General features: G+C 43.5%; 2 protein-coding genes across 3 annotated transcripts in view; one reads left to right on the plus strand and one right to left on the minus strand.

Moving 5' to 3' along the window:
- The first annotated feature begins 7,473 nt into the window (after nucleotides 1-7,473).
- Nucleotides 7,474-17,411, plus strand: prpf4bb (pre-mRNA processing factor 4Bb). Of its 2 annotated transcripts, none has more exons than XM_055151055.1 (17): nucleotides 7,474-7,489; nucleotides 7,921-8,060; nucleotides 9,027-9,102; nucleotides 9,208-10,277; nucleotides 10,823-10,996; nucleotides 11,118-11,294; nucleotides 11,367-11,448; nucleotides 11,573-11,774; nucleotides 12,940-13,013; nucleotides 13,485-13,572; nucleotides 13,852-13,999; nucleotides 14,205-14,342; nucleotides 14,870-15,023; nucleotides 15,240-15,354; nucleotides 15,423-15,574; nucleotides 15,699-15,785; nucleotides 16,599-17,411. In XM_055151055.1, the coding sequence occupies exons 2-17, from the start codon at nucleotides 8,002-8,004 to the stop codon at nucleotides 16,800-16,802; spliced, it is 3,000 nt and encodes a 999-aa protein (XP_055007030.1). In that variant the 5' UTR covers nucleotides 7,474-7,489; nucleotides 7,921-8,001; the 3' UTR covers nucleotides 16,803-17,411. The 2 variants fall into 2 exon arrangements, with proteins under 2 accessions (XP_055007030.1, XP_020786421.1); XM_020930762.2 differs by having other exon boundaries at nucleotides 7,475-7,489; nucleotides 9,205-10,277.
- Nucleotides 17,412-18,625: 1,214 nt separating this feature from the next.
- The window catches only part of gli3 (GLI family zinc finger 3), a 146,340-nt gene continuing 138,400 nt past the window's right edge, over nucleotides 18,626-26,565 (minus strand). The window contains exons 11-15 of the mRNA XM_020930739.2: nucleotides 25,038-25,187; nucleotides 23,971-24,135; nucleotides 23,417-23,710; nucleotides 22,184-22,565; nucleotides 18,626-22,024 (exon numbers count right to left, since the gene is read on the minus strand). Of these exons, the coding sequence (XP_020786398.2) occupies nucleotides 19,923-22,024; nucleotides 22,184-22,565; nucleotides 23,417-23,710; nucleotides 23,971-24,135; nucleotides 25,038-25,187 (3,093 nt within the window). The 3' untranslated portion in view covers nucleotides 18,626-19,922. The remainder of the gene's footprint in view (nucleotides 22,025-22,183; nucleotides 22,566-23,416; nucleotides 23,711-23,970; nucleotides 24,136-25,037; nucleotides 25,188-26,565) is intronic.

The following is a 26,565-nucleotide window of genomic DNA, read 5'->3' on the forward strand; positions in this document are numbered from 1 at the left end:
ATTAGTGACATGTCAGAGCTGTTTTTCCACACTTTGGGAAGTGGGCTGCTCATTCCAGGACATGGGACGCACCGAAGTTCACAGAAGTGGACCCAACAGTCTAAAGTTTTGGTAACAACTCGATATTTTGGGAACATTTAGGCTAAACTGAGCTTAGCTTTAAAATAAATGATGGAAAGTATATTAGTACATTAAATAAAATATAAAATAATGTTTTATATATAGTTTAGTATTTTTTATTTTTACTTTATTTTTACTTTTTACTTTAATCTGGCCAGTCGAACTTGATTAATATTAATGATAATAATACGTTTCAGTGTTTTGAAAGTCATTTCTATAAATAGTAAATATCATGGGACTTGAAAGACAGATATTTTGTTGTAATGCTTTGTAATGATTTTCAATTTTGGGATATTTCAATAACATGGGGTATGTTTTCTACTTATGTCTTGGGGTCCAAAAACTGTCAAATTTTAGAACCCTTTGTGGCCCACGAGTCAAAACATTTCTTGAGCTAAAGTGACAATTTGATCCCACCTGCCAGTTACAGTAAAAAGAGGTTCAAATTATCATTTATTTATTTAAGATACAGAAAAGCATCCTTAAAAATCACTAAATCACAAAGAAAATGTGATTATACTCACTTGCATTTTAGTCATGAACAGGCCGAGTGCATTACAATTTTACTTAATTACGCACTCGTTTGTACAATTTTATTATTACCCTACTATTCCAGAAGTATATTTCCTATCATTTTTTCCCATAGACTTTACAAAAAAAAAGTATAATAATAATAACAGTTTGCAAGTTTGCTCAAAGATAATATTTTTTTGATATATATGTATTTTTAAACATTATTTGTTATTATGTGGTTGTAGTAATTAAAATACATATTAACATATCAGTTGTAGTGTGCAGTGGTTGTAGTGTGAGTGATTGTGAAAGTAGGAAGTTATTTTTGTCTGTACCCTTGCATGACGGTAACAACTATTCATAAACATATTCTTTTAGTGTCAATAAACTTCCACCAACAGTTAGCCTACGCAAAGGGGAAATAGCGACCAAAATGGAATACCCCTATAATGTTTAATGATGGAGGGAAGCCATAAAAATCCCTTCCAGTAACACAAATAAAGACGATTCAGCTAATTATTGCTAATGTCAAAGTGGCCCTTACAAATACATGACAGGAAATAGCATGTTAATTGCAAATAACCCCAGCTGTAAGTGCATCTATAACGGTAGGAGAGGGAGTAAACTGTAACTACCATGGTCTGAACAAGCGTAAGTGGACCTTTTATGACATAATGGTGCATCTTATTTCTACATTTTTACAGTGAAACTACATCCAAACGAGTATTTTTTGTGTTCCCCCTCTTGGATAAAAATAAAATGTATATATATTGTTATTTTTTGTGGCATTGCTCTGATTGCAGGATAGATCAATTTCTTAAAGAGGGAGTATTACCCATATTTTTCAAACTATAAGTCGCACTTTTTTTCATGGTTTGGGTGGTCCTGCGACTTATATATTAGAATGTTCACACTGACAGCCGCGTGAGGGCACTCTAGGTTTGTGTGTCAGTATCTAGTACTCCTGTTACTCCTGTACCACCATCACTTCACTCTGCTGTGCATGTCTCTTGCAGAAATAGCCGCTGTCTTGCTTCAAATAGTGAAATATGTAGCCGAAAACGGTAATCGAGCAGCAGAAAAAAAGTTCGGAGTGAGCGAGAAACTTGTGATTGACTGGTGGAAAGCGGGGATGGAGAACACAGCTTCTCAGCAACTTGGCGAGTGTGCCATGTAACTTTCCTGGAAGTCACCGGATGAATCGACAAAGCCTGAACTTCAATGATAGTCAAAACCATACTGTCGTCAGACTCGGCATCAGCTGAGTCTGACGAGAGCTACGCAGAAGTTTACCTGTTTAGATTCATGAGGTACCTGTTTACCTCATGGATCTATGGTTTATCTCCAGAGGTCGTGCAGAAGTGACACCAAGGATGAAGAATTCAATGGATTTAGTGATTTGAAGTGAGATCGTGAGTTTGATAAACTTATGTTATGTTGTTTATGCTGTAATTATCTGAATAACTGTTAATATTTTACGTTAACATATTATTCAGCCTGTTGTTCTCTATTCTGTTGTTATTACTATAACTTGCCTTTCAAGATGAAATGTTAGTTCTTTTTCCCAAAAAGTGTGATTTATAGTCCGGTGCAACGTATATATTTTTTTCTTCTTCATTGCTCATTTCTTGGCTGGTGCAACTTAATAGTCTGGAAAATACGGTACACTTCTATGTGGTACTAACTGCTAAAACATAAGGTCACCATGTTCCCTTTTACCATGTTCTGCCGAAAAACATCAGAAAAAAATAAGTTTCAGTTTAGTTTTTGATTCTCCATGAATCTACAACACACAGCATCAAGTTTGTGAAGTTGTAGTGCACTATTTTGTATGATGTTTTTTTATATTTATGGAAAATTGCCGTATGGGAGCATAAATGACGTAGGCTTGCAGGCTTTTAACACTAAGGAGGGTTTAAATAGGGCTCAGGAGAGATCACAAGATTACTCAAAGATACATGGATGACTTAAAAGGTAAACAACTTTATAGCATGGTAGAAAGATCCAAAAAGTCGATTCTCTTTAACTATTAAAGGAATATTATCTGTCTTGTTTAAATCCAGGCTCAAAATGATTGAAAAGTTTTTATTCTGCTCTTTTCCTTCTCATGTAATGTCTCTCTCTCTCTCTCTTTGTTAATTTCATGATGATTATTTATGTTTAGATTCCTTTGTAATGTGATTTTAATGTATTTCTTATTCTGTAAAGGACTTGGAATTACTTTGTGTACGAATTGCGCTATACAAATAAACTCACCTTGCCTTGTGTTTTTTTGCCAGGCAGTCCTCCTGTTGCACCCGTTGCCAATGTCATGCCCAAGGACACAACAACAGCCTGTGCTAAGATGAAGTGGAATCAAACCATCAACATTCTGGTCAGTAGGTGACCCAGTTATCCCCTGTGCTACTCTCCCTTCTCAGAATTGAATATTTGTTGTATGAATTAACAAACAATGCATGCATGACTTTTAGGCTGAAAACGCTGAGCTCTGCAAGTATCCGAGAGTTGGCAAACCTAACCTTATAATTATGTAAAATTATACAGTAGATGGAATGTATTCACCATCGATTTTCATATTGACTTAAATAAATTACCAGCAACAGTGTAGAAGCGCAATTTGTTTAACTATACGGAAAGTCTAGAGATTAAGAAAACAAAACAACCAAAGATCTCACAGAAACTTACACTTCTCAAAAGATGCAACTAATATTTTTTTTATTACTACACCGTGATCATAAGTGCTTCATCTTGGAGCAATAACAGCATTTCCATTTGTGGTTTTGCTTCATTCACCGCGTCAGCATATACGGTCTCCAAACCTCATGCGTTCCTGTGTAATTCCTCTGAAAATCTAAATGGAAAAACGGACTGGCCACTGGACTTTACCGCCACCAGTGAAGGCCAACTTATGTAACTCACAGGTTACTCATTAAGAGTATAGATTGTGAAACATTTTAGCTTTTTGTGTGTGTGTATTAGTCACATTAGTAGAAATACAACTTGGTTTCAGGTAACACCACAATATTCTTCTGTCCAGTATTAAAGGTCCTATCTTAGTCAAAATGGATTCTTGTGAGCTTTAAGTCATGTTAAAATGTTGTTACTAAGCTCATAAAAACATACCTTTGTGTTTTGTTTCATTCACACATGCTTGAGTAACCTTTTAGATTAGTCTGTCTACATCTCCAAAGCTCAAAATTTAACCTTGTGATGTCATGTAGTGAATCACAAATGATTCAAGTGAAGGTGTATGGAGTTTAAAAACACAATGGAGCACTTCCTGTATTGACATATGGCATCACAAGGTGGAGTGTTTTCTGTTTGAGAGAAGAACATGGTGAATATACAGCATTTGTGTGTTAAACGTGTGACTTAAACAAAATATAGCTGTGTATGTTTGTGACGATGGAACAACATTATTAAAATGGTGAAACATTGACCCTTTAAGGCCCTTTGATTGACACCAACCGGCCCGTTTAAGCTCATTTGGAACAAGCGCAGAGATAGCAACCTAGTTCCCCGTGAGGCATCGATGGGGTCAGTTCATCACCACAGAAGCAGCTTATGAGGAGCCCAGCCTATATTACATGATCGTTATATCCGCAATGTAATGTGTGTATCTGCACAGGCCCATGAACATTTGTGTGATATTGGTCACACATGAGAATGGCTGTGTTTACTAACGTGTTACCAAAATGTCATTTTTTATGAGTTGCGTATATGTTAGTTCTGTGTTGTGTATCACCAGAAAAAGAAGAAATGGAAATTATTTTCGTTCCAATTAGAATTTTAACGGCTACACTGAAAGAGAAAGGAACTGTTCTAATTAGTGATTATCTTGAAAACTATTAATATTTTACTATACAAATGCATAGAATTATAAATAGATAATAATTTTTCTGAAATTTTGAGACCACTCCTGTTGCTCTAGCTTGATTCTTCACAGTTTTGACCTAAAACACATATTTGACCTTGGTTACCTAGACCTTCAAGTGACCTTGACCGGTTTCAACCTCTAAGATCCAGTGTACCCCGGTTATGTGTGGGCCAACTTGTATGATGATTGGGTGAATATTTTAGGCCGCAGATAGTTCAGAAATTGCCGAAATTGCCTATCCTTTATAATGCCGTGACTTTTCAATTGACCCATGTGACCTCAAATGACCTTGAATCCTCACCAAACTTTTTTTGCTGCCTCGGGCACGGGGGCTTGACCCAAATACCAAATTTGGTGACAATTGGTCCATAAATGGCAGAATTATGGACCAGACACACAGACATACAGGGTGAATACAAATTGTGGACAGACACACAGACATACAGGGTGAATACAAAATCTGGTCAACCCTTCAGGGACCAGGTAATTACAAAATAAACGTATTTTATCATTTTACCTAAGCTAAAGGTGCTTTTTAAATTATAACTTTTGTAAGACAGCCTGTCTTTTTCATTGTTTAGTCATAACATAAACTCTTACCAGTCTGACCAGCTCGTCAAAACAATGCTTTTACTGCTTTTTATAAAGAAATACAATTAATATTATGCAGAATTGAGTGAAGCATTGTGGCCTGGCCCTCCACAGTATTTTCAGTTTCTCATGTGGCCCCATGGAAAAAATAATTACCCACCCCTGGTTTAAAGGCTAGTCACTATTAGAAATGATCATGTTCAACACTTGTGAATCTAGTTTTTGGATATTTCTCATGAAAGTACCGTGTAATCAATAGGAAACACTGGATTTTGCCCCCATCTGGGCCGTGACATCACCACATTCTAGAAACAGAAAACCACATGCAGCTCGACCTAAAAATCAAGCTGCAAGTGGTAAGAGCCAATGTTAATATTTTCTTTTTTATTCTTATTAATATACTTTTTGCAATACATTTATTTATTTGCAGGTACTGTAAAGCCAAATAAGGTATTATTATTATTATTAAAAGGGCTTGTATTTCCACATGGTACTACTTTACTACCCACAGTTAAGCACGAGTCACGACTATGCATTTTGGAGCAATCAAATAACTTACCACATCTTATCTTCGTCATTTGATTTGGTAAGAGCTCTGTGTGCCATGCCAGTAGATCTTGGCATCAGTGTAGTTCAAGATGTTAGCGTGACATGACACACTGTTGGATGTAGGTTTTGACACTGAAATGCACTTTGGATCGCTTTAATCTCCATAATAACACTTGGCTTTTGATCATACCTCGGAATTGCTTGCTTTAAGAAGACAATCAAGAAAAATAAAGAAAAAAGTGAGCTAAAATAGTGTGACATTGTGAAACTAGTTGGCTTTATTCCAGCGGACAATAGTTTCTTCTCTTTATGGTGATAAAGTCAAAGTGGTACTTAACCAGTTCTCACAGAAAACTCCACATAACACAGGCGTAAATCTCTTCAGGACAAAATAAGTTAAGACTGGCTACATCTGTCAGGCTGCAAGGAACATCTGCGCTGACACCAATGGGCGATTCTCCTCCACGTAAAAGCAGTGTGCACTCAGGCAAACTCTCCATTTTGTGTCGTAATTTTGTCCTTGGCTCTACATGTAAACAAAGCATGGAAGAGAAGGCAGGACCTGCGCTGACACTGGGTTAATATACTGCTCGTTTCACTTGCCCTCAATAGCATCTGTTGGCCCACATGGACATGGCTGTATTGTATTGTGGATACAAAAGACCCTCACGTCTTATATGGAGAAATAATACATTAGATTTATAGGGTCAACAACAAAAAGTGTGTTGCCTGCCGTCGGTCATGATTAACCATTTTAAAGTGCCTCCTAAAGCATTTTACTGTACTTGCCATGTGAAAATGTCCCGTAGGTGTTATCACTGCATCCTCACAGCATCAGCAGTGCCCCTGACAGGATCATCTGTTTGCTTTGATTGAAATGAAGTTATTTACGTTGCCACTTTTCCTCTTCTGAGTTAAAATGTTGAGTAACTACCTCACTGCTCACACTGCTGCTTCTGATTTCGTAGGCCTAATAATTTACAACATGGATGCAATTTTGAGTACAGATTTTTAGATGAAGTCATGATCTTCTGGCTTGCTTGTGCTACTTCTCTTATGGATATTTTGTGTGCTAGGCAAGTTACCTCCAGGACATTTGGCTCCTCCTGTTGGAAACCTGATGATCATGGACAAAAATGCACCTAACAAAACCATTGTGTACATGGGCACATACCGCTCTGACCCTGTGAAGGAAGCTTTAGTGGACCAAGGAGAAGATTTCACCGAATGAGCTCCTTTACAGTTTTTTACAAAGCCGTCAGGGGTTATGGTTAGAGAATCAGAAATGGAGAACACTGGAGAAAGATGCACCTAGTGAGTTCTATGAAAATTATAGTCTACAGTACTAAACCTGTTTTCCCAAATAGCTCCACGATCAAATATGCTGGGAATGTCTTCATCATTTTTCTCTGAAATTCTGAAGATAATGTAAGAAGAGACTGATGCTGTGACTGGTCAAGTACATAACCCCCACATGGAAGACTGGAAGTCACTTCTTTTCACTGATGTGGTTGTTTATGAGGTACATCTCATTTATTTTTCCTCACTTCCTTCTCCTTGATTCCTCTTCTCAATTCTGCAGGAAATGGGTGAGGAAGACCCACCCACAGAGGAGACACAGGCTGAGGGTGAATAGGACAACCTTTTCTAGTTGTCAAATATCCTTTGCTGCTGTCCTGGTATTTAAGTTGTAGCAACAATAAACTCACTGAGACAAATAATGTTTCCTCTGTGGTTTCGTTCCCTTACCTCCTCTGAGCTTTGGGACACCACTTAATATGGTGTATTTGACTGGTGGATGGAGGATCGAGGAGAGGAATCAAGGAGAAGGAAGCAAGGGTAAGGGCTAGGGTTAAGGGTGAGCGCACTTGAGCAGATTTTTATTTATTTTTTTGTCTTGACAGGACTGCATTCACAAGTTATGCATAGTAAAATAGCCAAGGTAGTTTAGCATAATGACATATTGTGTCACTTTTGATATTTAAAATCTTTGTGACATGGCATGTAAAGGTCAGGCCTACGTAGCTGAGTGCAGCCTTTTGGTATTCCGCAAAGGCTAACTGAAAAACTACAAACTAATGACGACATTCATTTTTCAATTTTGTCGATGTAGCCTATCTACCTGTGTTTGAGAAATGACTGACTCTAGTTTAAAACATTATTTCTCTGTATGCCTGTGAAAACGGAGTGTATTTTGTGCGCTGCAATAGCGCGCTCTTGTGGGGATAAAGGGTACACTAGCGTGAACACTAGTGTTATGCTCCCTCCAGGACAGCAGAGAGCGCGTCCCTGGTGCACGCTGTAGTATGGTTGTAAAACAGTCGTAGAAGAAGCGTCCTCAGCTGAGGAAAATGGCGGACGTGCAGATGGAGATCACGAACAGAAGGATGAAGAATGGCAACGAGCACGTGTAAGTGACTTTATTATTCTTATAGCATGTTGATGAGCCGCGCTAGGCTCGGTCCTTGGTCTACATACACCGGTATGTTAGATCTGAGTGTGCGGGCTGAGGGAGAGCGGCAGGCGGCTCACGTTGATGCCGGGGTTAGCCACTTCTTACCATCGGTTCATTAAAGCTGTTAGCTCCTAGCCGCCGAGCTAATACTTCAGCCATTCTAACACAACTACTGGACTGGATGCCGTCGGCCATAAGTGACATTGTTCATTGTCACCTGTAAAGGCACATGCCCGATAGGTCCTGTTAAATCACTGGCGGATACTGAGGACATTTCCAGCTTTAGTAGCCTCTGGCTAATGGGGTAACCTAGCTCTAAGTTTGTCCTCCGCTCTTAGCACACACGGGCTAATGAGTTTTGTGTATTGGCGGGTTTGTTTAGGAGCACTTCTCCTCTAAAGTTAATAACCAACTGAAACTGAAATTATTGCAAAGCTCTATAACCTGTGTAGAGTTCTGTGTTGAAAAGCGCTTTTTAAATAGTTGTGCTCAGTTGGCTCACAGCACACCGTGTTTACATGAGAGCTGTCAGGTGGATGATGGGGTTCGCACCTTGTCTCTCTTCAGCGCTTCTCCTTTTTTATGGCTGAACATCAGCTACACGTGGATTCAACTTTGTGTTCGTTTTGTTGACGCTGTGTCGTTGAGCAGATGACAGCTTATGTTTGTCTGTTGTCATTGGTTTCATGAGCAGGCTCTTGCTATTTTTTTGCTACTTATTTAGATTGTATTATTGCCATTTATATTTTTACTTTTTGTATTATATTGTGATGTGTCCAAGTAATTTCCGTTGTTGATCAAGTTTGTCTTAAGTCAGTGTTTTCATTTGTTTAGCTCTACAGATTAATACCAATAGGTATATATTGTAAGTATGTATTATGTTATTGATGTTTAAGTTGGGCTCTATTATAAATATTACAGGAAGGAAGATGTGGAAATCCGTGACCAAAGTGGAAATGAGGACAGTGGTGGTGTATCTGAAGAGGAGGAGGAAGAGGTATGTTACATAAATCAGTCATAATTAATGTAATGTTGTTTCATGATTAACATTACATTTATATACAAGTTACAGAGGATTTAATGCATTTATCTGTTCCAGGAGGAGGCTGAGACCAATGGTGAGAAGACCGAGGGGGACAGTAAACACCATAGCAGCAGCAGCGGGAAACACAAGAAGAAGAAACACAAGCACCGGAGCAAGCACAAAAAGCACAAACATGCCTCTGATGAAGATAAAGAGCGTAAACGTAAACACCGCCACAAGCACAGGAAACACAAACGCAAAGAGGGTTCCCCGTCTGCTGCCCACAGGAAGGCTGAGTCCTCTCCCTCCTCTGGAAACCCCAGCCTGGATGACCGGGCGCTGCTGGAGGACCTGGAGAAGCAGAGGGCCATGATCAAAGCCGAGCTGGACAGTCAGCTGATGGAGGGGAAGGTCCAGTCGGGGATGGGCCTCATCCTTCAGGGTTATAACTCCGGCTCTGAGGAGGACCCTGAAGCACGGCTGCGAAACGGAGAGCAAAGGCAGAGGAGCAGCTCAGGGAAAGCCGTCTCACCCAGAGCCGGCAAAAATGTCAAATCCAAACGGGACTCACCTGAGGCCACAAAGTCCAGCTCCAAACGGCGCAGTCGCAGTAAATCTGCAGACAAACCGCCAAAGGAGACCAGGGACAAGGCCTCTAAAAGCACCAAGGAGTCAGGGGCTAAAGACAGAGGCAGGGACAGAAGCAGGTCACGAGACAGAAAGCTCACAGACAGCACTGACAGGTCCAAGGAGCGCAGCCGGACATCACCGTCCAGAGCTGAACCCAAGGCCAGCCGCACTGACAAACGCTCCTCTCCCACAAGGGACGACAAAGCCCGGAGGTCCAGGTCTACAGGTAGGGAGCGGTCTAGTCGTTCTGAGGTGGACCGGGACAAAAGACCGGCCAAGTCCCCCTCAAAGGATGCTTCCTCTGGGAAAGAGAATCGCTCCCCCCACAGGCGAGCTCACAGCCCAGGCAGGAGGCGTAGCACTTCACCCCGACACAGGGACCAGCCCCCCGCCGCCAGTGCCTCCGACCGCACGTCCAAACAGAGCTCCCCCTCCAGGACACGGTCGCCCCCACGAAGAGGACGCAGCCGCTCTCCAGACACCAGGAGGAGAGAGGACAGGCAGGAGTCTCCCGTCAGGTCAGTCTCCACTCACTATTTACATCTATTTAATACTAAAGTTACGTGTGTAACTACAGTTCTATGAATCCCGGAAAGATTCTCCAGAGGGTGGTACTGAAAGCTCTGAATGTTCCTGCGCATGTGTGAGGGGAATATTCAGTACCTTCAGCACAGCCCAGTTTTGTTCAAAACAGTCAAAATATTTTTATTCATCCTGTAATTCAATCTGATGATAAAAATAAGTTTGCATCGTGTGAACCATGGGTCACATTGTTACTGCCTTTTCAAAAACAAAATAAAAATTAAATTTTGATTCTTTATCTTTAACATATATTAAGAGACTTCTTGACTGTTCTTTTTATGTTTTGTGAGCAGTATTTTTAAAAATATCTTGAGTAACATGAAACAAACCATTTTGCCAAACAAAGGTTATTCACCCCCTGCATTTGGTGTGCTCTGATGGGGTTTGTTAAAAATGGCACCCCCCCCAAACTGTTACTGTGTATGACACACATTATGTAAGGCTGTGTTCTTCTCTCCTGACATGTGCTCTGCTGTTTCAGAAAGCGCGCTCGTGCTGAAGTGGGCTCTGCCAGAGAGCGTTCCAGAGAGGCCAGTCCCAGGGCTCCGATCCGGCGCAGGCCGAGCCGCTCTCCTCTGAGGAGGCGGTCCCCGTCTCCACGGCGACGCTCTCGCTCTTCCCCTCGCAGGAGGAGCAGGTCTCCTCTCAGGCACAGGTGAATAACACTTGAATAAGCTCGTCTGTCAACACGGTCTGTTTACCTGAAGAGCCTTTTGTTGCGTTAAAGCCCTACAGCAGGTTTGTAATGTGACACAGTGTCATGTTAAATCCCACAGGTCTGATGAGAGGGACCGGTACGGCAGGCCCCGGCAGTACAGGAGGTCTCTGTCTCGAGACAGGGACAGAGACCGGGACAGGGACAGGAGGAGGAGACGCAGCCGGGATGAAGACAAGTTCAAAGGAAGTCTGTCAGAGGGGATGAAAGTGGAGCAGGAGTCCTCAGAGGATGATGTGTGAGTAATGAATCCTGTGTGCACTGAATTACACTGCAGGCTGTGCTCTTAAACTGAACTGTTTTATACAAGGCTGGAGGACTTTGAGGGAGAGGAGATCGATGAAGAGGCTCTGATTGAACAGCGCAGACAGCAGCGTATGGCCATTGTTCAGGTTTGTTTTTATTTCATTTTTTCTGCTGTTTTTATGAAAGTATATTGCTAGTATTTGAAAAGATAATAAGACTGGTGTATTACCGCAAGATGAGTAGATAATTAACCTCTCCATGTTTTAACAGAAATACAAGATTCAGAACGAGGACTCCAACATGGCATCAGAGCCGACCAGCCCTCAGAGCAGCAGCCGCAGCCGCTCGCCTTCACCTGACGACATCCTGGAGCGAGCGGCCGCCGATGTGAAGGAGTACGAGAGGGAGAACATCAACACGTTTGAGGCCAGCGTCAAGGCCAAATACAACCTCATCGCCCAGGAGAAGGAAGGTATGGCTTTACCAGCACCTTTATAAGACCACCAGGCTCAAGAGCTGAGAGAAATGTACAGTAACTGATACTGGTTTAGTCAAATAGAACAGTTATAAAACATATCAGCAGCTCTGACACACATTGAAGTGCTACACAGGGCTGGTATTTCTGTGTCCAAAAGTAATGCCAAATGGCCAGTGAGAGTTGAGTTCCAGGGAGTGGGAGCGGCTGCAGGAAGGACTTGGGCTCTTTCTGTTCTGTTTCTTTGTGTCAGGTGATATTAGGTTCATGAGAAGGTCAGATGTAACAACAGAAATCTGCTTTTTTGCCTTGAAAATATATAAATATAAATATATTCTGACCACATCACTAGTTTAAGATTTCAGAAAAGTTACTCATGTGTAGGTCAGAACTCTTTGTGGAGTTTCTTAGGTTTGCAATGGGGATACACTGATAAAATACTGGTATGGGTGCCGATATTGAGAATTTTTATTGATCAGGTATCTTTCTCAAGATATCAGTTCAGATTATCCCATTTAGGCATATAAACTGGTGTAATAAGACAATTTAGTTACCAATATTGGCCCAGAACGCTTGTAATATTAAAATCAAAGTTGGTTTGAAATTACTTTTTATGATAAATTAGTTACAAAACACATTTGGAGTTAGGTTTCTTATACACCATTTGTGTTTAATGGAAATTAATCATATTTTCAGTCTCTGCTGTGGTATCTGTTGATATCTGGTATCAGCAGATACTTAAACCCTTGAATCGACATCCATATTGGAACATAAGAAACTGGATCGGTGCATCCTCAGTTTGCAAATTGTAATCATTGCAACTTTTCCAGTTTTGTAATGGTGATCATTTCATTGCAATGACTCTGGCAGCCCTCGTGTACTAACTCTAGAGGCTGGAATACCTCGTGCATTCGTGGTGTAGAGTGGGTTTTCTGTAGAACTTAGATGTGATTTAGCAGTGGTGTGGTGCTTGGTGGTGCTCGGTTAACACTGTTCTCTCTGTCATGTGTCCATTCAGCTGCTGGCTTGTACCCAAAGCCCGGCTGCTTGTGGCTCGTGGGGCATAAACATGTTGATCTGTGCAGAGTATGTCCCTCCAACATGAGACACCATGACAGGCCACAGTCTCACCTCTTTAACCCCGTGTCCACTTGTATTACAGGACAGAACCCAAAGAAGCCCTCGGCCCCCGACATGTTCACAGAGTCAGACGACATGTTTGCAGCAGACTTTGATGTGAGTATCGGGGCGGGTAACAGTAGTCATCATTCAAACAGCCAACAGTTGTCCCTGTTCTCTATTATAAAAGGTTGAGCTTAGTAGTAGGTAGGTCAAAACGATGTGTCACTTGGAGGTAGCTGGCCTTTTTTAAGGGGCTGGACTGTACTGCAAAGGTGTGTCAAAATAAAGCCATTTAAACTGCCTGCTGTCTGCATCTAATTATAAAGCATTTTTATCCCAAGTACAGCAGATGCACTGTTAGCATGCTAGTTGTTGTTGGCATTAGTATGACAGTAAAACTCTGCTCTGACCTCTGAAAGTTGTGGAAAGTGCTTATAAGTTCACCGTGGTGAATGATTAGAATGCTAGTAATACATTAAGAAAGTGAGAAATATGTTACAAACAAATTTGAATTTATTTAACGCACTTTTATACAGACAGAGAATACGCTTTGGCCAGCCTAACCACATTGTGTTGATTGTGCAGAGTGCCAGGATGAGAGCCGGCGTGGGGAAGGACTTCAAGGAGAACCCCAACCTCAGGGACAATTGGACCGATGCCGAGGGATACTACAGTACGACACTCTAATGTCCAATAGTGCTTCACCTAAAACCTCTCTGTACAGACCAGACACTTGAATGCTTCAGCAACACATGCACTTTTGTTTCATGTCCTGTTGAGCTTCTATTCTTTTTTTCAGTCTTGGAACTTTAGTTTGAACATGTTCAGAAATCTTTTTTATACTTAAACATGTTCATCATATTTTGACAGTGTCTAGTTTGTGACAAGTTTCATTTGATATTTCAAACAAACTCCCCTTTGATTCTTAACTCTGAGTCTATTCATGTTTCAGGAGTGAACATCGGGGAGAGTCTGGACAAACGTTACGACGTGTACGGTTACACGGGTCAGGGAGTGTTCAGTAACGTGGTGAGAGCCAGAGACACTGCGCGAGCCGGCCAGGAGGTGGCAGTCAAGATCATCAGGAACAACGAGCTCATGTGAGTAACACTGTCACTGACACTTTGCTTTACTAAATCTCACATACTGCTCAAAATTCTATTATTACTTTTATCTTTTATTAAACATCTCAATAAAAAAATCCATTTTGTTTTTAAAAAAGAAATGAGAATACCAAACTGACAGTTTCTAAATGGGATTAATGATTGCGTTCAGTATAATACATGTAATACTTGTGCTCCACAGGCAGAAGACGGGTCTGAAGGAGCTGGAGTTCCTGAAGAAGCTGAACGATGCAGATCCAGATGATAAGTTCCACTGTCTGCGCCTCTTCAGACACTTCTACCACAAACAGCACTTGTGTCTGGTGTTTGAGCCGCTCAGGTCTGACACTTTCCTCTCTACACTCCCTTTCTGCTCCATTTGTATTCATCCACTTATATTATTGGGATTATGAGGATTTATATAAACCACAGCAGGAAGGAAAGCATTGAATGGATTAGCTGGAGATTTGGGATTTAATCGTGAATTTGTCTGTTTTTTTACTTCCAGATATACTATTTACAGTTCTTTTTCTTGTTCTGTCAGTACATGGGGTCAAATATATGGCCAGGTCATAAAGAGGGTAGCACTTTGTAATACCTGCACCTTAATAAAGCATTAAAAGACTTAAATTCAGGCTAAGTAACTACATGCCCTCCTAACCTCTTAAAGCTCCTGACTGGGATTAGACTGGTCTGTGGTCTTATTAAGGTCTAGTTATGACAGTGGTACCAGATAGTTTTGAAAACTCTTGTTAATTCCAGGGGCCTTTTAGTCGACAAATAGATGCACAGGACATGTCTTTAGTTTCCTACAGCCTCTCTGTCTCTCTCTCCTCTGACAGTTGTTGTCTTCCTCTTCTTCCTCAGTATGAACCTGCGTGAGGTGCTAAAGAAGTACGGTAAAGACGTGGGGCTGCACATAAAGGCCGTGCGCTCCTACAGCCAGCAGCTCTTCCTCGCTCTCAAACTGCTCAAACGCTGCAACATCCTCCACGCTGACATCAAACCTGATAATATACTGGTAACACCAGATACACGCCTAATGACTCATGGTTTTATTTATTATTTAATGGTACATTTCTCCTTAGTCTGACCAGTGTTGGTGATACATTGTCTCGCATTTAGTCCAACGGCCAACTGGGCTCAACATGCACTGTCCCCTCCTGTCTCTAGTGGGCACTGTAGAATATTTAGTGCAGCACGATTATCTGTGTTTAAGTACGTTTGCTTTGATCAGGTGAATGAGTCCAAGACCATCCTGAAGCTGTGTGACTTTGGCTCTGCGTCTCACGTGGCTGATAATGACATCACGCCGTACCTGGTCAGCAGGTTCTACCGAGCTCCAGAAATCAGTACGTCTGTTTGTGTACAATATTTACTTTTGTTATTACTCTGAGATCCTCACGTCCTTCTGCTGCAGTCATAGGGAAGCCTTACGACTACGGCATCGACATGTGGTCTGTGGGCTGCACTCTGTACGAGCTTTACACCGGCAAGATCCTGCTGCCCGGATCCTCCAACAACCACATGCTCAAACTGGCCATGGACCTCAAGGGCAAGATGCCCAACAAGGTGAGGCGGGCTCGGCTTAGATCAGACCGGCTCCGTGGTCCTGCTGCTCGGTCTGTGCTCGGGGCTCAGAGTACAGAGAGCACAGAGAACACAGAGGTGATGTAACTGTGCGCTTGTGTTTCAGATGATCCGCAAAGGCCTCTTCAAAGACCAGCACTTCGACTCAAACCTCAACTTCCTCTACATTGAAGTGGACAAAGTGACAGAAAGGGTAAACACTCGTCTTGGTACAACTTTTCCAAACTGTTTTTTCAGATTTTTGTTCTTTCTTTGTATTGCCATGCGGTTTGTTTGTTTGGAAATTAAGGTTTTTGTGACAGAAATGTTGTATTCAGTCCCTAGGTTATCAGCCTGATTCATCAGCCGGTTTCACTTTGTCTCACTTCTTTGAAACCGTTTGACCTCGCAGCATTAGAATTCGCTAACGGTGCTAAGTGTTATATTAAGCTTTTCCCAAATCCCGTAGGAAGAAGGACAATAACGTCTTTCCCCTTGATAAAATTCACCAAACATTCTCTTTATTCCGGCTTTAAATCCTCGATCTCGGAAAAGTTGACAACACAGAATATACAGCTCTTCTCTGATTGGCTGGTGCCCGAACTTGCACTTTTGGGGTTTTTGTGAACCGTCTAGTGTATTTTGATTCCTGACCTAGTCGCTGGAGAGAAATAAAATTGAGCTGAGGCACTAGGTTACAGCCACACTTAGCAGTTTTGAGGGCCTTACTTAAAATTAAAAAAAAGAAAATAATTCAAACCAGGAACTGTCTTGAACCAGTGACCAAAGGATTCAAAAGTGTTTGGTGCATCCGCTACTCTACTGCTTACACACAAGTTCCTGGACAAATTAAGAAACACATACTGAAATAAGCTCCTAGTTTATTGTGTATACTGCAGAAAAAGATCAAGGCATTTCACTGAAGTCTATGGTTAAAAAAAATGTCAGTGTATTTTAATTAATAGCAAAAACTTTCTGAATTTTAGAAGTGTATTCTCACGTATCTCCCTTTGTGCTCGTCTCTCAGGAAAAAGTAACAGTCATGAGCACCATAAACCCCACCAAAGACCTGCTGTCGGACATGGTGGGGGGCCAACGCCTGCCCGAGGACCAAAGGAAGAAGGTGATGCAGCTCAAGGACTTACTGGACGGCACGCTCATGTTAGACCCGGCCAAGAGAATCAGCATCAACCAGGCCCTGCAGCACCCGTTCATACAGGAAAAGATCTGACCCTCTTCTTTGAAATCTGAACTGTTTTATTGTAAATACCACCACTTGAACGGTAGCCAACCCGCAGTCATCACGTCACCTCATAACGCAGCAATGCAGTTCACCACTTTAGCGTTAACTGGCATAAAAGTGTGTAAATACTTTCGCTTTAACAATCGGACGCAGTTGGGGTTAGTTGCGTTGTTTTTTTTTTAATCATGTCTCAGTGTGGGACGGTGCATGCTTCGTTTTGCTGTGTTTCGGGTCACTGTAAATGCTCTGTAAAAAATGCATCGACGTCCCTCATGTAAGTACACACACACACAAAAAAACAACAACGAAGGATTAAGAAGTCCACCAGATCTGACACCGTTTTAAGTTCGTAAGCTCGTGTTCGTAAGGCTCGCCGAATCCAAGTGCCTCCCGCTGAGCCGAAAAGCAGAACCTGTGACCGTTCCCACCATAATTGTAAATAGTCCAGACTGTCCTGTCGTTTATGTATGATTTCTGTTTTTCCATAATGTGGTAAAACCGATCTTGTGATTTCAATAAAGAATAGTTGTGGAAACGCCGCTGAAAGGGGCACCTTCAGTTAAAGATTTTTGTAATAAAATGTTTCCAATTGTAAAACAGATTTGAAATTTTTCTTTTTTTTAATTCATTGTAACAAAATGTAGCAAACTTTTTTGGGGAGAGTCAACTGTGTGCTTGTCTCCATGGTGATGTTATTGCTTTTCCTGGAATTTTCAACAATATGGCATTAAACTTATAGGTCAGATCTGTGGAAAGGTGACCCCTGGTAAATTCTATATGGCATCAGGTAACAGAACCAGACTACCAGAAGTTACTTAATGCAGGTTTAAAATAATGGATTTGACATTTAGAGTTATTTTAGACTCATATTTATCAGGGATTATGCAAAAGTTGTGTAAGATCAGCTATTTCAAACAAGTTTAGTCCAGTTCTAAGAAGCTGGTCTCAGGTTTGGGTCATTCCAGCGTTGCACTCTCCATCTTGTCCTCAATCGGAACATTTTCTTCCTCTTATCCTCTCTCTCGCCAAAAGACTTAACCAACCCACAAGATTACACCATTTTTTTGCTCTCCTGAAGAGACTCTCCTAGGTAATATTCCCGTTTCCTTCGGAGTGTAAAGCAGTGACGCAAGGCCTATCTGCACTTACACCGGATCAGGATGAACCCAAGGTAAGAGGCAGAAGTCTAATAGAAAGATAAGTGAGGGTGGATTTTAAGCCAGACATCATGATCTTAAAGAAATGTGGCCTGCTATGAAAGGAAAAAGTGTATCCAAGTAAGTCATTCAGGATCAGCCATCAGAAGTAAAGTGGTTGTAATGTGGTGCTTAGACCAGTAGAGGGCACCAGAAGCACAAGTTGTTGACATTAGTAGATACAGGGCCTTTTCGTAAGTTTGGGTTTGATATCTAAATTGTTCATTTAATCACCAGACACTGTGCTGTTTTCAATGCTCGCTCTGTCTATGTATGTATCTATACAGTATATAACTGTCAACTATATCTGCCCTTCAAAGTAATACATAGGAGTAAAGGCTTTAAGCCTCATTTCCACTGGTTACGTTGCAAAGGCCCTTATGAAAAATACATTTAAATTTAGATAAGATTTAGGTAAAAAAATAAAAATAATAATAATAATAAAATGTAGAATTTAATCAAATTAAATTATTTATTGTATTATTATGTACAATAGAATTAGTCTAAATGTAATAATTATAATAAAAACATTATTCGTCAAAAGAAGATAGCGACACATAAAATCCAGTATATTTTTATTAAAACCATACAAACATTTGTTGTTATAAAAGTGGCTCTCTGGTGGTGTTTTTTTTTTTTTTTCAGACAGCTTCTTGGCCCCATGATCATCATCTTCTGCTAAATCTACACAATAATGTATGTACACAGTACGTAGAAAAGAGCACAATACATGTGAACACAAAGTACAAAACAAAATACAATACAATGCTTTTTGCAAACCTCGGCGGAGCACACTTCTCTCATAGAAATGTCACAACATGTGTATCGTTTTCGGCCTATGGGACTCTGTACATTTCAGGATTCACAATGGTGGGTTGGCAGTGATACTGAGTTACGGACAGGCAGATACATAAGGCACACGTCTCAATGGAATTCCCTTTGTCTAAAGGAAACGATTCAACAAACAATGCACAATCTCAAGTACCAAAATAAGAAAAAAACAACAAAAATCATAGTACCTCACCGGACTCAAACGCTGAAGGTAAACTACTGAATACTGCAGTCTGCACCTGCAGAGTAATAACACTGTCCACTGTTACTGCAGTACTGGCAGTACAAGGATTTAAGAGCTTTAGAGAAAACTATACAAAATGTTTTTTATAAAAAAACAAAAACATGGTCACTGGGACAGTAGTATGGGATGTGCTGTGGACCTGTGGGTCAGAAGACAAACATTAAGTACTATTTAAGTCTGCACCAAAGCACCAATGACTTCAAGCCTCTTCAGACACCAGAGGAAATGTCCATCTACTGTCGAGAAGAGCAGAGAATAAAACTGTATGAATGTACACTGTACACCAGAGTACCTGACCAGGAGTACCTGACCAAAGTCCCTGACCAGAGTCCGTGACCAGTAGCACACAGACCAGACTAAAAGAAGCCTTGCAGACTTTAGGAGGAGTGTGGAGGCGGGGCCTCGTACACAGGGTGGAGAGTTACTATGATGATCACCAAAGGTCTGGAGCACAGAACATAAACAGAAGATGGTCCTGGACAGAGCTGTGTCTGTGCGCTCAGTGTGTCTCTGTGGTTTCATGCAGGTCACCAGTGTGAACAGGAACAGTGAGGATACACAAATACTGTTAGAGGACTTAGGCTCAGCTCATACTGTCATACAAACAAAGGCTTCTGCAAATCTGCCTTCATTCCATAAAAGGAATATAACATTTCTCTATACACTTTGTTACATCCCAAATCTGTGGGATGACAATTTACAAAATATATGGTTTGGCAATGGCCTGTTTTTACATTTGTATAAATTCATAAACATTTAATAAAAGTTCATATCTTCACATACACCAGAGCGTGTCCTTGTGTCAGTCCACGTGAGGCCAGAGCAGACGGGCTCAGGCTACTGGAGGATGGCCAGGAACCTGCTCTCCTCCGCCAGGCTGGAGAGCAGTGAGCTCATGTCCCCTATGGCCATGTTGTTCAGTCCAGGGGCCATAGGGGCCACAGGGCCCATAGTAGCACCAGGGGCCCCAGAAGAGTAGGCTGCAGAGCTGTGAGGCGTGGTGAGTCTGGACGATGTCCTGGACGCTCCCTGGAACATGGAGGGGCTGAGCACCCCTGACACCAGACTGCCCTGGTCATAGTCCTCCAGCATCAGCCCAAAGTCCAGACTCACAGCCTCGTCCAGGACCCCCACCGAGGCCTCCACTGTGCTGGTCACCTGGTCTGAGGCGGGGGAGAGGAGGGCCTCCTGTCCCGTGCCCTCCTCCACAGAGCCGAGCTGGTCCTCCAGCACAGGGCACAGAGACGGTTTCTCCACACACTCAAAGGAGAGTTCCCCAAAGCCCTGCTCCAGGTATCCATCGTCCGGAGCCTCCAGTTTGACCCCAGACCCCTGCAGAGGTGCGGGGCAGCTGGTCCGACTCCTGTGTGGAAGGACCCCCTGCAGACGGTGCAGTCCCTCGGGCCTCTCAGAGCTCTGGGAGTTGTAGCTGCGCACAGAGTGGTTCCTGCTATGGGCCGGGGGGCGGGGGACGAAGGGCAGCCTGTGGGGGGGAGGCCCTGAGCTTTGGGACAGTGCACACAGGTTGTCCATGGTTCTGTTTAGTACCAGATTGTTTCCCACATGACAGGAGGCTGCGTAGTTCTGCTTCTGAGGTCCATGAGCAGACTGCTGTTTAAAGTTTAGACTATTGTATGTCCCGTGTATGGAGCCTCTCAGCTCCATACACGGGAGCCGAGATGACTCCGTCTTCACGACTGGGGCCACACTGCAGGAGCTCTGGGCACAGGGGCTCTGGAGCTCTGGGGGGCACTGTTGGACAACCATGTTGGAGAAACGTCCAAAGGGTTTGTGCTCTGCACTGGGCCACCTCTCACACTGAGGGTAAGGTCCTCTCTCTGGAGACATGTCCGCACTGCCAGAGCTCACCTCGTTCCACTGGATGGGCAGTTTGCTGGGACTCCTTCTCTCTGTTCCCTGGTGCTGAGGGAACACCACGCTCTGTCCCAGAGCGCCCCCTTGTGGCTGACAGAAGTCCCTTTGACTCACTGCTGCTTGGTCCTGGAGCTGCAGGTAGTCCCCTTCTGCCTGGGCCTGTGAGTGCAGGTACTGCACCAGCTCATCGGGGAGGATGCACTCTTCTCCCAGCAGCAGCCCTGCCCCACCGTCCTCCATGGCCAGAGCCTCCAGAGCGGCCTGCTCCGCGATGCTGGGGGTGGGGGGCTGCTGTGAGCTGCCCTCTGCACCAGCGTAGTGCAGGCTGAGGCGGGGGTCAGGGGCTGGGTGGTGGGAGAGGGGGGGCAGAGGGTGGAGGTTGTTAAGGCTGTTGAAACGCTGCATTGGGGGCAAGTTTCCAGAATCATACACTTGTGTCCGCACAGGGTCACTGGCTCTGCGGGCGCCACTCACGGGCCCCTCCCCGGGGTAAGGCACCCTCCTCCTGTAGCCCACCTGAGCACCCATGTGAGCACCCACATGAGCACTCACGTGAGCGCCCATGTGAGCACTGGTGTCGCTGCAGCGTTGCGGCCTCACCAGAGGGGGCAGGTGGTTGGAGTTGTCTTCCATGGCCCCCAGGCGAGGCTTCATGTTGGGCAGAGGAGTGGGGGGCGGACCCCCTGTAGCTGCGGCGTACTTGGCCTTTAGGTGGTAGTGCTGAGCCGGGGTCAGACTCAGAGACCCTCGGGAGCCCCCTAAGCCTGCCCCAGAGTACCCCCCCTGGCCCCCTGCCCCTCCGCACTGGCTGGCCTCGCTGGAGCGGCGCGAGGCGTCGGTGGAGATGGGGTCGTAGGAGTCGGTGGAGCTGCGGTTGTGGAGGCGCTGGTGGGTGGAGTTCTGGCTGGAGCGGCGGCTGGAGAGGCAGGGGGAGAGGCTGCTGCTCAGGTAGGCCGAGCTGGCCGCGCTGCCACTGCTGTCCCGACGGTCCCTCCACAAGCTCAGCACCGTGAGCTCTGTACTGCCCAGATCTGACACCGGCCACGGGCGAGATTCACACGGCCCTAAGAACACACACCAGAGGAGGTGAGGCTTCTGTCTGTTCTCAGGGAACACGACGAGACCCTCGCCACATATCTGATCATAATACTCCCATGGGAGGAAAGTTATGGGATACTAAATACAAAACAGAATAGCTCTGGAGAAGACAGAGCAGTGCTTACCCTTGCCCATGGGTGCAGGTGGTGCGGGGGCTCTGGGTGGGGGTGTGGGGGACAGCCTGGGCAGACCTCCGTTCACCTGCTTCAGTCGCTCCATCTTGAGATGCTCCATCCAGCGGAGGGGCCGGCCCAGGCTGCGGCGCGCCTGCAGGGTCAGCATGGCGGCTGTTGCCGTGGACACGGTGGAGTCCATGATGGGCGCTCCCTCTCCATCACACTCGTCCTCTGCCTCCTCTTCCTCCTCTCTCTCCTCGTCCTCCTCCAGCCCCTCCCCTGCCAGGCCCCCCACACTCACAGCAAACTGGACTCCACCGCTGGGATAGGAGCTGACGGGGGACTGCTCACTGCTGCATGCAGACTGACCGCCAGGGCTTGGCTGAGACGTCTGGCAGGCACAGAAACAAGAGTTAGAATGTTCCCCTGGTGTGCCAGCTTTTTCTACTCACACTAAAATGAACACTGACACTTTAAAGAATATTTGAATGGACCAAATACCAAACTCAATAGTACATGGATTTATGGATGTATGAATATATGAATATATGGCCTCATGAGCAATAAACATATGACATAAAAAAATTAAAAATACCAACACAACACATTCTTTTTGTGTGTGACCAGTGAACAGGACGTAATCACTGGTTAAACACACAAATAAATCTTCAGACACATGAATCATATTTTGGGATGGAAGGATCTTGTGCTGATAACTGCGCTCGCCCTAAGAATGATCTAACTAAACTCATCACAAAGCATCACACTGCTGTTCTTCCTTCATGATTCAACATAAAATGACTTGATGAGGTGACAGTTGTACTTTAATGCAGTTGATATGAGTGTTGAAACAGCACAGAAGGAGTATGGAGGAGTGGATCGGTCACAGATGGAGTGGCCCACACCAGTCTCACCTGATCACCCACTGTCCACACACAGGCAAAAGCACAGAGGGGAGAAGGGAGAAGGACTTGTTAGAAATACTTAAGAATTGTTAGTACATAGTGGGGTGGCTGTTATATGCTGTTAATATGTTAAAAGGACCTGATCAGGGAATGAGTCAGATTATTTGACTGATTTACAGTATTTTAAGACTTTATTTCTACTGTTTTTGTTGTTTGTTTTTTACTAACAAAGAAAACATGTCACTGGGGAAAAAAATCCAAGCAAATCCAAGAGTACAGTGCAGCTTTGAGTCACATGTATTGAATAGTTTTTGCAGTACCATGCTCGAGTTCTTACCATGGGCTTCTCAGTCTTGATGGACTTGACCTGCAGGCAGTCGTCCTGTTTTGAGGTAGCGTGATTGTACTCCCTTTGGTCGGAGAAGGGCCCCAGAGGCAGGGAGCCAGGTGAGCGGCCCTGCCCGTGGGCCCCTGGCTCTCTGGGCTGTGGGGGGCGTGGGTGGGGGTAGTCTCCGCGCTGCTTCTTGGTGACGTGAGCTTCGGGCCCGTGCACTGTCTTGACGTGCTTCCGGAGAGAGCTGGGGTCGGTGTAGCGTTTGGTGCAGCCGGGGATTTTGCACACGTAAGGTTTCTGGAAAATGGCATCAAAAAAAGTTTAAATAACGGGCGAAAAATCTAACACAATCATATAATACTATATACTAATTTCAAACCACAGTTATAACAGTTATTTTGACAACCATATTTGGACAATTTGCTGAATGTCTCTCCCACTCTTCACACCCACTTCATGTGGCTTATTGTCTAATTTTATTTTTTTTTTTATACCCAATGCCATTTCTCAATCTCATTTCTGTTCTGGTGCTTATGTCTTGGATATACAGTGTGTACCTCATTGGAGTGAGTCCTGTTCTGGTGCTTGGCTCGGTCTGAGGCGTTGGAGAAGGCCTTGTTACATCCTTCGTGCTCACACACATAGGGCTTCTCTCCAGTGTGAGACCTCAGGTGAGTCTTCAAGTTCTCCAGACGTGAGTAGGCCTTCGCACAGCCCTCGAACTGCAGAAAGAGACAAACACAGGTCAGACATGCAACAAGCAGTGGGTTACTTACCCAAAACCTTGCCTGTCCTCTATTATGCAAAACATGTTTTAGCCATGTTTTAAAGCTTTCTTATCAATACAATTTATTGTGGCAAATTGTTAGTTATCTTGCCCCTGTACAGATATATTATAAAAACAGCTTTGGAGGTCAAAATCTAATTATAGGGCACAAACCAGTACCCAACTTATTTCTCACTTTCTTATGGTAAAATAGTAAATGGTCACATTTTTCTATAGCGCTTTTCCACCTTCAAGGCACTCAAAGCACTTCACAACCAACAACAAGCACCCACCCCATTCACACAAATATTCATACACCAGTGAACACAGACACAGAGAACGAGGTGGGTTAAGTGTTTTGCCCAAGGACACAACGACAGCATTCATCTGTTGGAGCTGGAGTCACACCAGCCAACCTGTAAATCAGTGGATCTGACCACTTAACCCATGATGTTTATGTCAAGAGCGGAATTTGAACCGCCAAACTTCAGACAAGTGGACGAACGGTCTACCAACTGAGCTACTGTCGCTACTGCCGCACATTTCTACAATCCTAATTATTTGCATTGATGAACTTTATGAGCACGTTTCACAACTTACTCAGGCCAGAGTGGAATATTACTGTTAGGATGCTGACAGCACAACATCATTAGACCTACCTACATGTTTGTTTTTTGCCCTGAAGAGCTGATTTTACTATATATGTGCTGGGGCAAGACCATTTTGACAATAAGTTCCTCCACCCCAATGATTTTTATAGATTTCATCAGATTTTTCTTTTCGAGTTAATAAATTACAAACAAAACCGCACGTAAACCATCCATCATTCGTTTATTTGGGGCGTGCGTTGGTTCTTACCGTGCACTTGTGTGGCTTCTCCCCCGTATGGCGCCTCATATGGACCACCAGCATGTACTGCGCCTTGAAGGGCTTCTGCTCCCGAGAACACTCCTCCCAGCGGCACACGAACTCCTTCTTCTCCCCGTGGATGTGGTCGTTGTTTATGTGCTGGAGAAACAAAAACAAAACGTATTCATCAACTTTTTGTTTTGTAGTTGAAAAATGGCTTCACAGCTTTCATGGGCGGAGTTAGGGGGTAGGTGAAAACTGAAATTTCCGGAGACCTCAAACTTCAAATGTAGGACAATACAGAAGTACTCAAAGAAATAAAAAATCCTCAAACACCAAAATTGAAAATGTAAAATATGAATCTGGTATTGAACCTTCACCGTTCCTCACTCTATCCTCGCCTGCACCGAAACCCAGAGAGCGAGAAGCCGTAGCCGCGAGTGTCCGACTTGAAGCGGATTTTCAAATAAAACCCTGTCACCTCACATCACTCCGAGTCGGCGCCCCTTCGTGACAAGAGCTGACAGTTGTGCTGCCGTGGCAACTCCCAATCTGCGGCTTAAGCCCGGGAAACGGCGAGGAGGGAGAGAGCCTGTCCGAAGTTCAGAGCGAGACCCCAGTCAAGTATTACACCTGCATATCTGTAAACGCCACATGTCTCTTTACTCTTATCGCTGTCCGGGGGGAGTAATTGGCGGGAATTACAACGCGAGGGTGGAATTGTCAACATCTGGGTGTTTCAAAGTATCTGGTATTTCTTTTCAAGGTTCAAACATCATATCTGTGAAGGTAAGTAGAGGTATTGCGGCGCCTGGTCTTGGTAGAAAAAAGGAGGAGAGGATAAGGGAAGATTTGACCCAGGACCCGGGCGATAAGATGATAGAACACGTAAAGCAAATACAACGTTTAATGGTGGAAGGAGAGAGGTGAAGAGGAGTGGAGAGGAGAAGCATCGTGACCCCGTGTACCAGAAATAGTGCAGTTTGAGTCAGTTAGTGTGTATACAAGAGGGAGGAGGTGATAAGAGAGTTCACAGTCGAGTCAGATGTGTCAGAGGTTTATGGGTATTTTTAGTAGCACCTCTTTTATAAACTGGACATAACATGAATAGACAGTTTCCACGTTTACATGATAATTACATTAATTCCGAATAAAAGTAATTCAAATCTGAATAAAAATTAATTCTGCTTTAAAAAGACTGTGTAAACACTTAATTCTTAATGAAAATGATTATTCAAAATTACACTTAATTCCAAAGTAAGTGGGTGGTTTATTCCAATTTTAAAGCTGAATTCATTTCTTCCTCGATAGGGGTGTGCAAAAATATCGGAATATCAATATATCGTATCATTTAATATGATGACGCAGTATCGATAACGTGGGCTGCTGTATCGATATATCGCCAAGAGTATTTTTTGGTGTATTTTACTAAATGATGTTGTTACAGCTACAGTTTTGTTGCTTGTTTAATGGAAGGAAACTTGTTTATGCGACACATTTGACATTTTCACAGTTTTGATGAGTAAAATGGGTGTGT

Source organism: Boleophthalmus pectinirostris, unplaced genomic scaffold, assembly GCF_026225935.1.
Source record: "Boleophthalmus pectinirostris isolate CB_2022bp ecotype Guang Dong unplaced genomic scaffold, ASM2622593v1 HiC_scaffold_15, whole genome shotgun sequence".
Classification (NCBI taxonomy): domain Eukaryota; kingdom Metazoa; phylum Chordata; class Actinopteri; order Gobiiformes; family Gobiidae; genus Boleophthalmus; species Boleophthalmus pectinirostris.

Coding starts and splice junctions, on each gene's coding strand:
- prpf4bb (XM_020930762.2), top strand. CDS start 8,002: ATGGCGGACGTGCAGATGGAGATCACGAACAGAAGGATGAAGAATGGC. Junction 14,343..14,869: donor CTGGTGTTTGAGCCGCTCAG/GTCTGACACTTT, acceptor CTTCTTCCTCAG/TATGAACCTGCGTGAGGTGC. Junction 15,355..15,422: donor CTACCGAGCTCCAGAAATCA/GTACGTCTGTTT, acceptor CTTCTGCTGCAG/TCATAGGGAAGCCTTACGAC.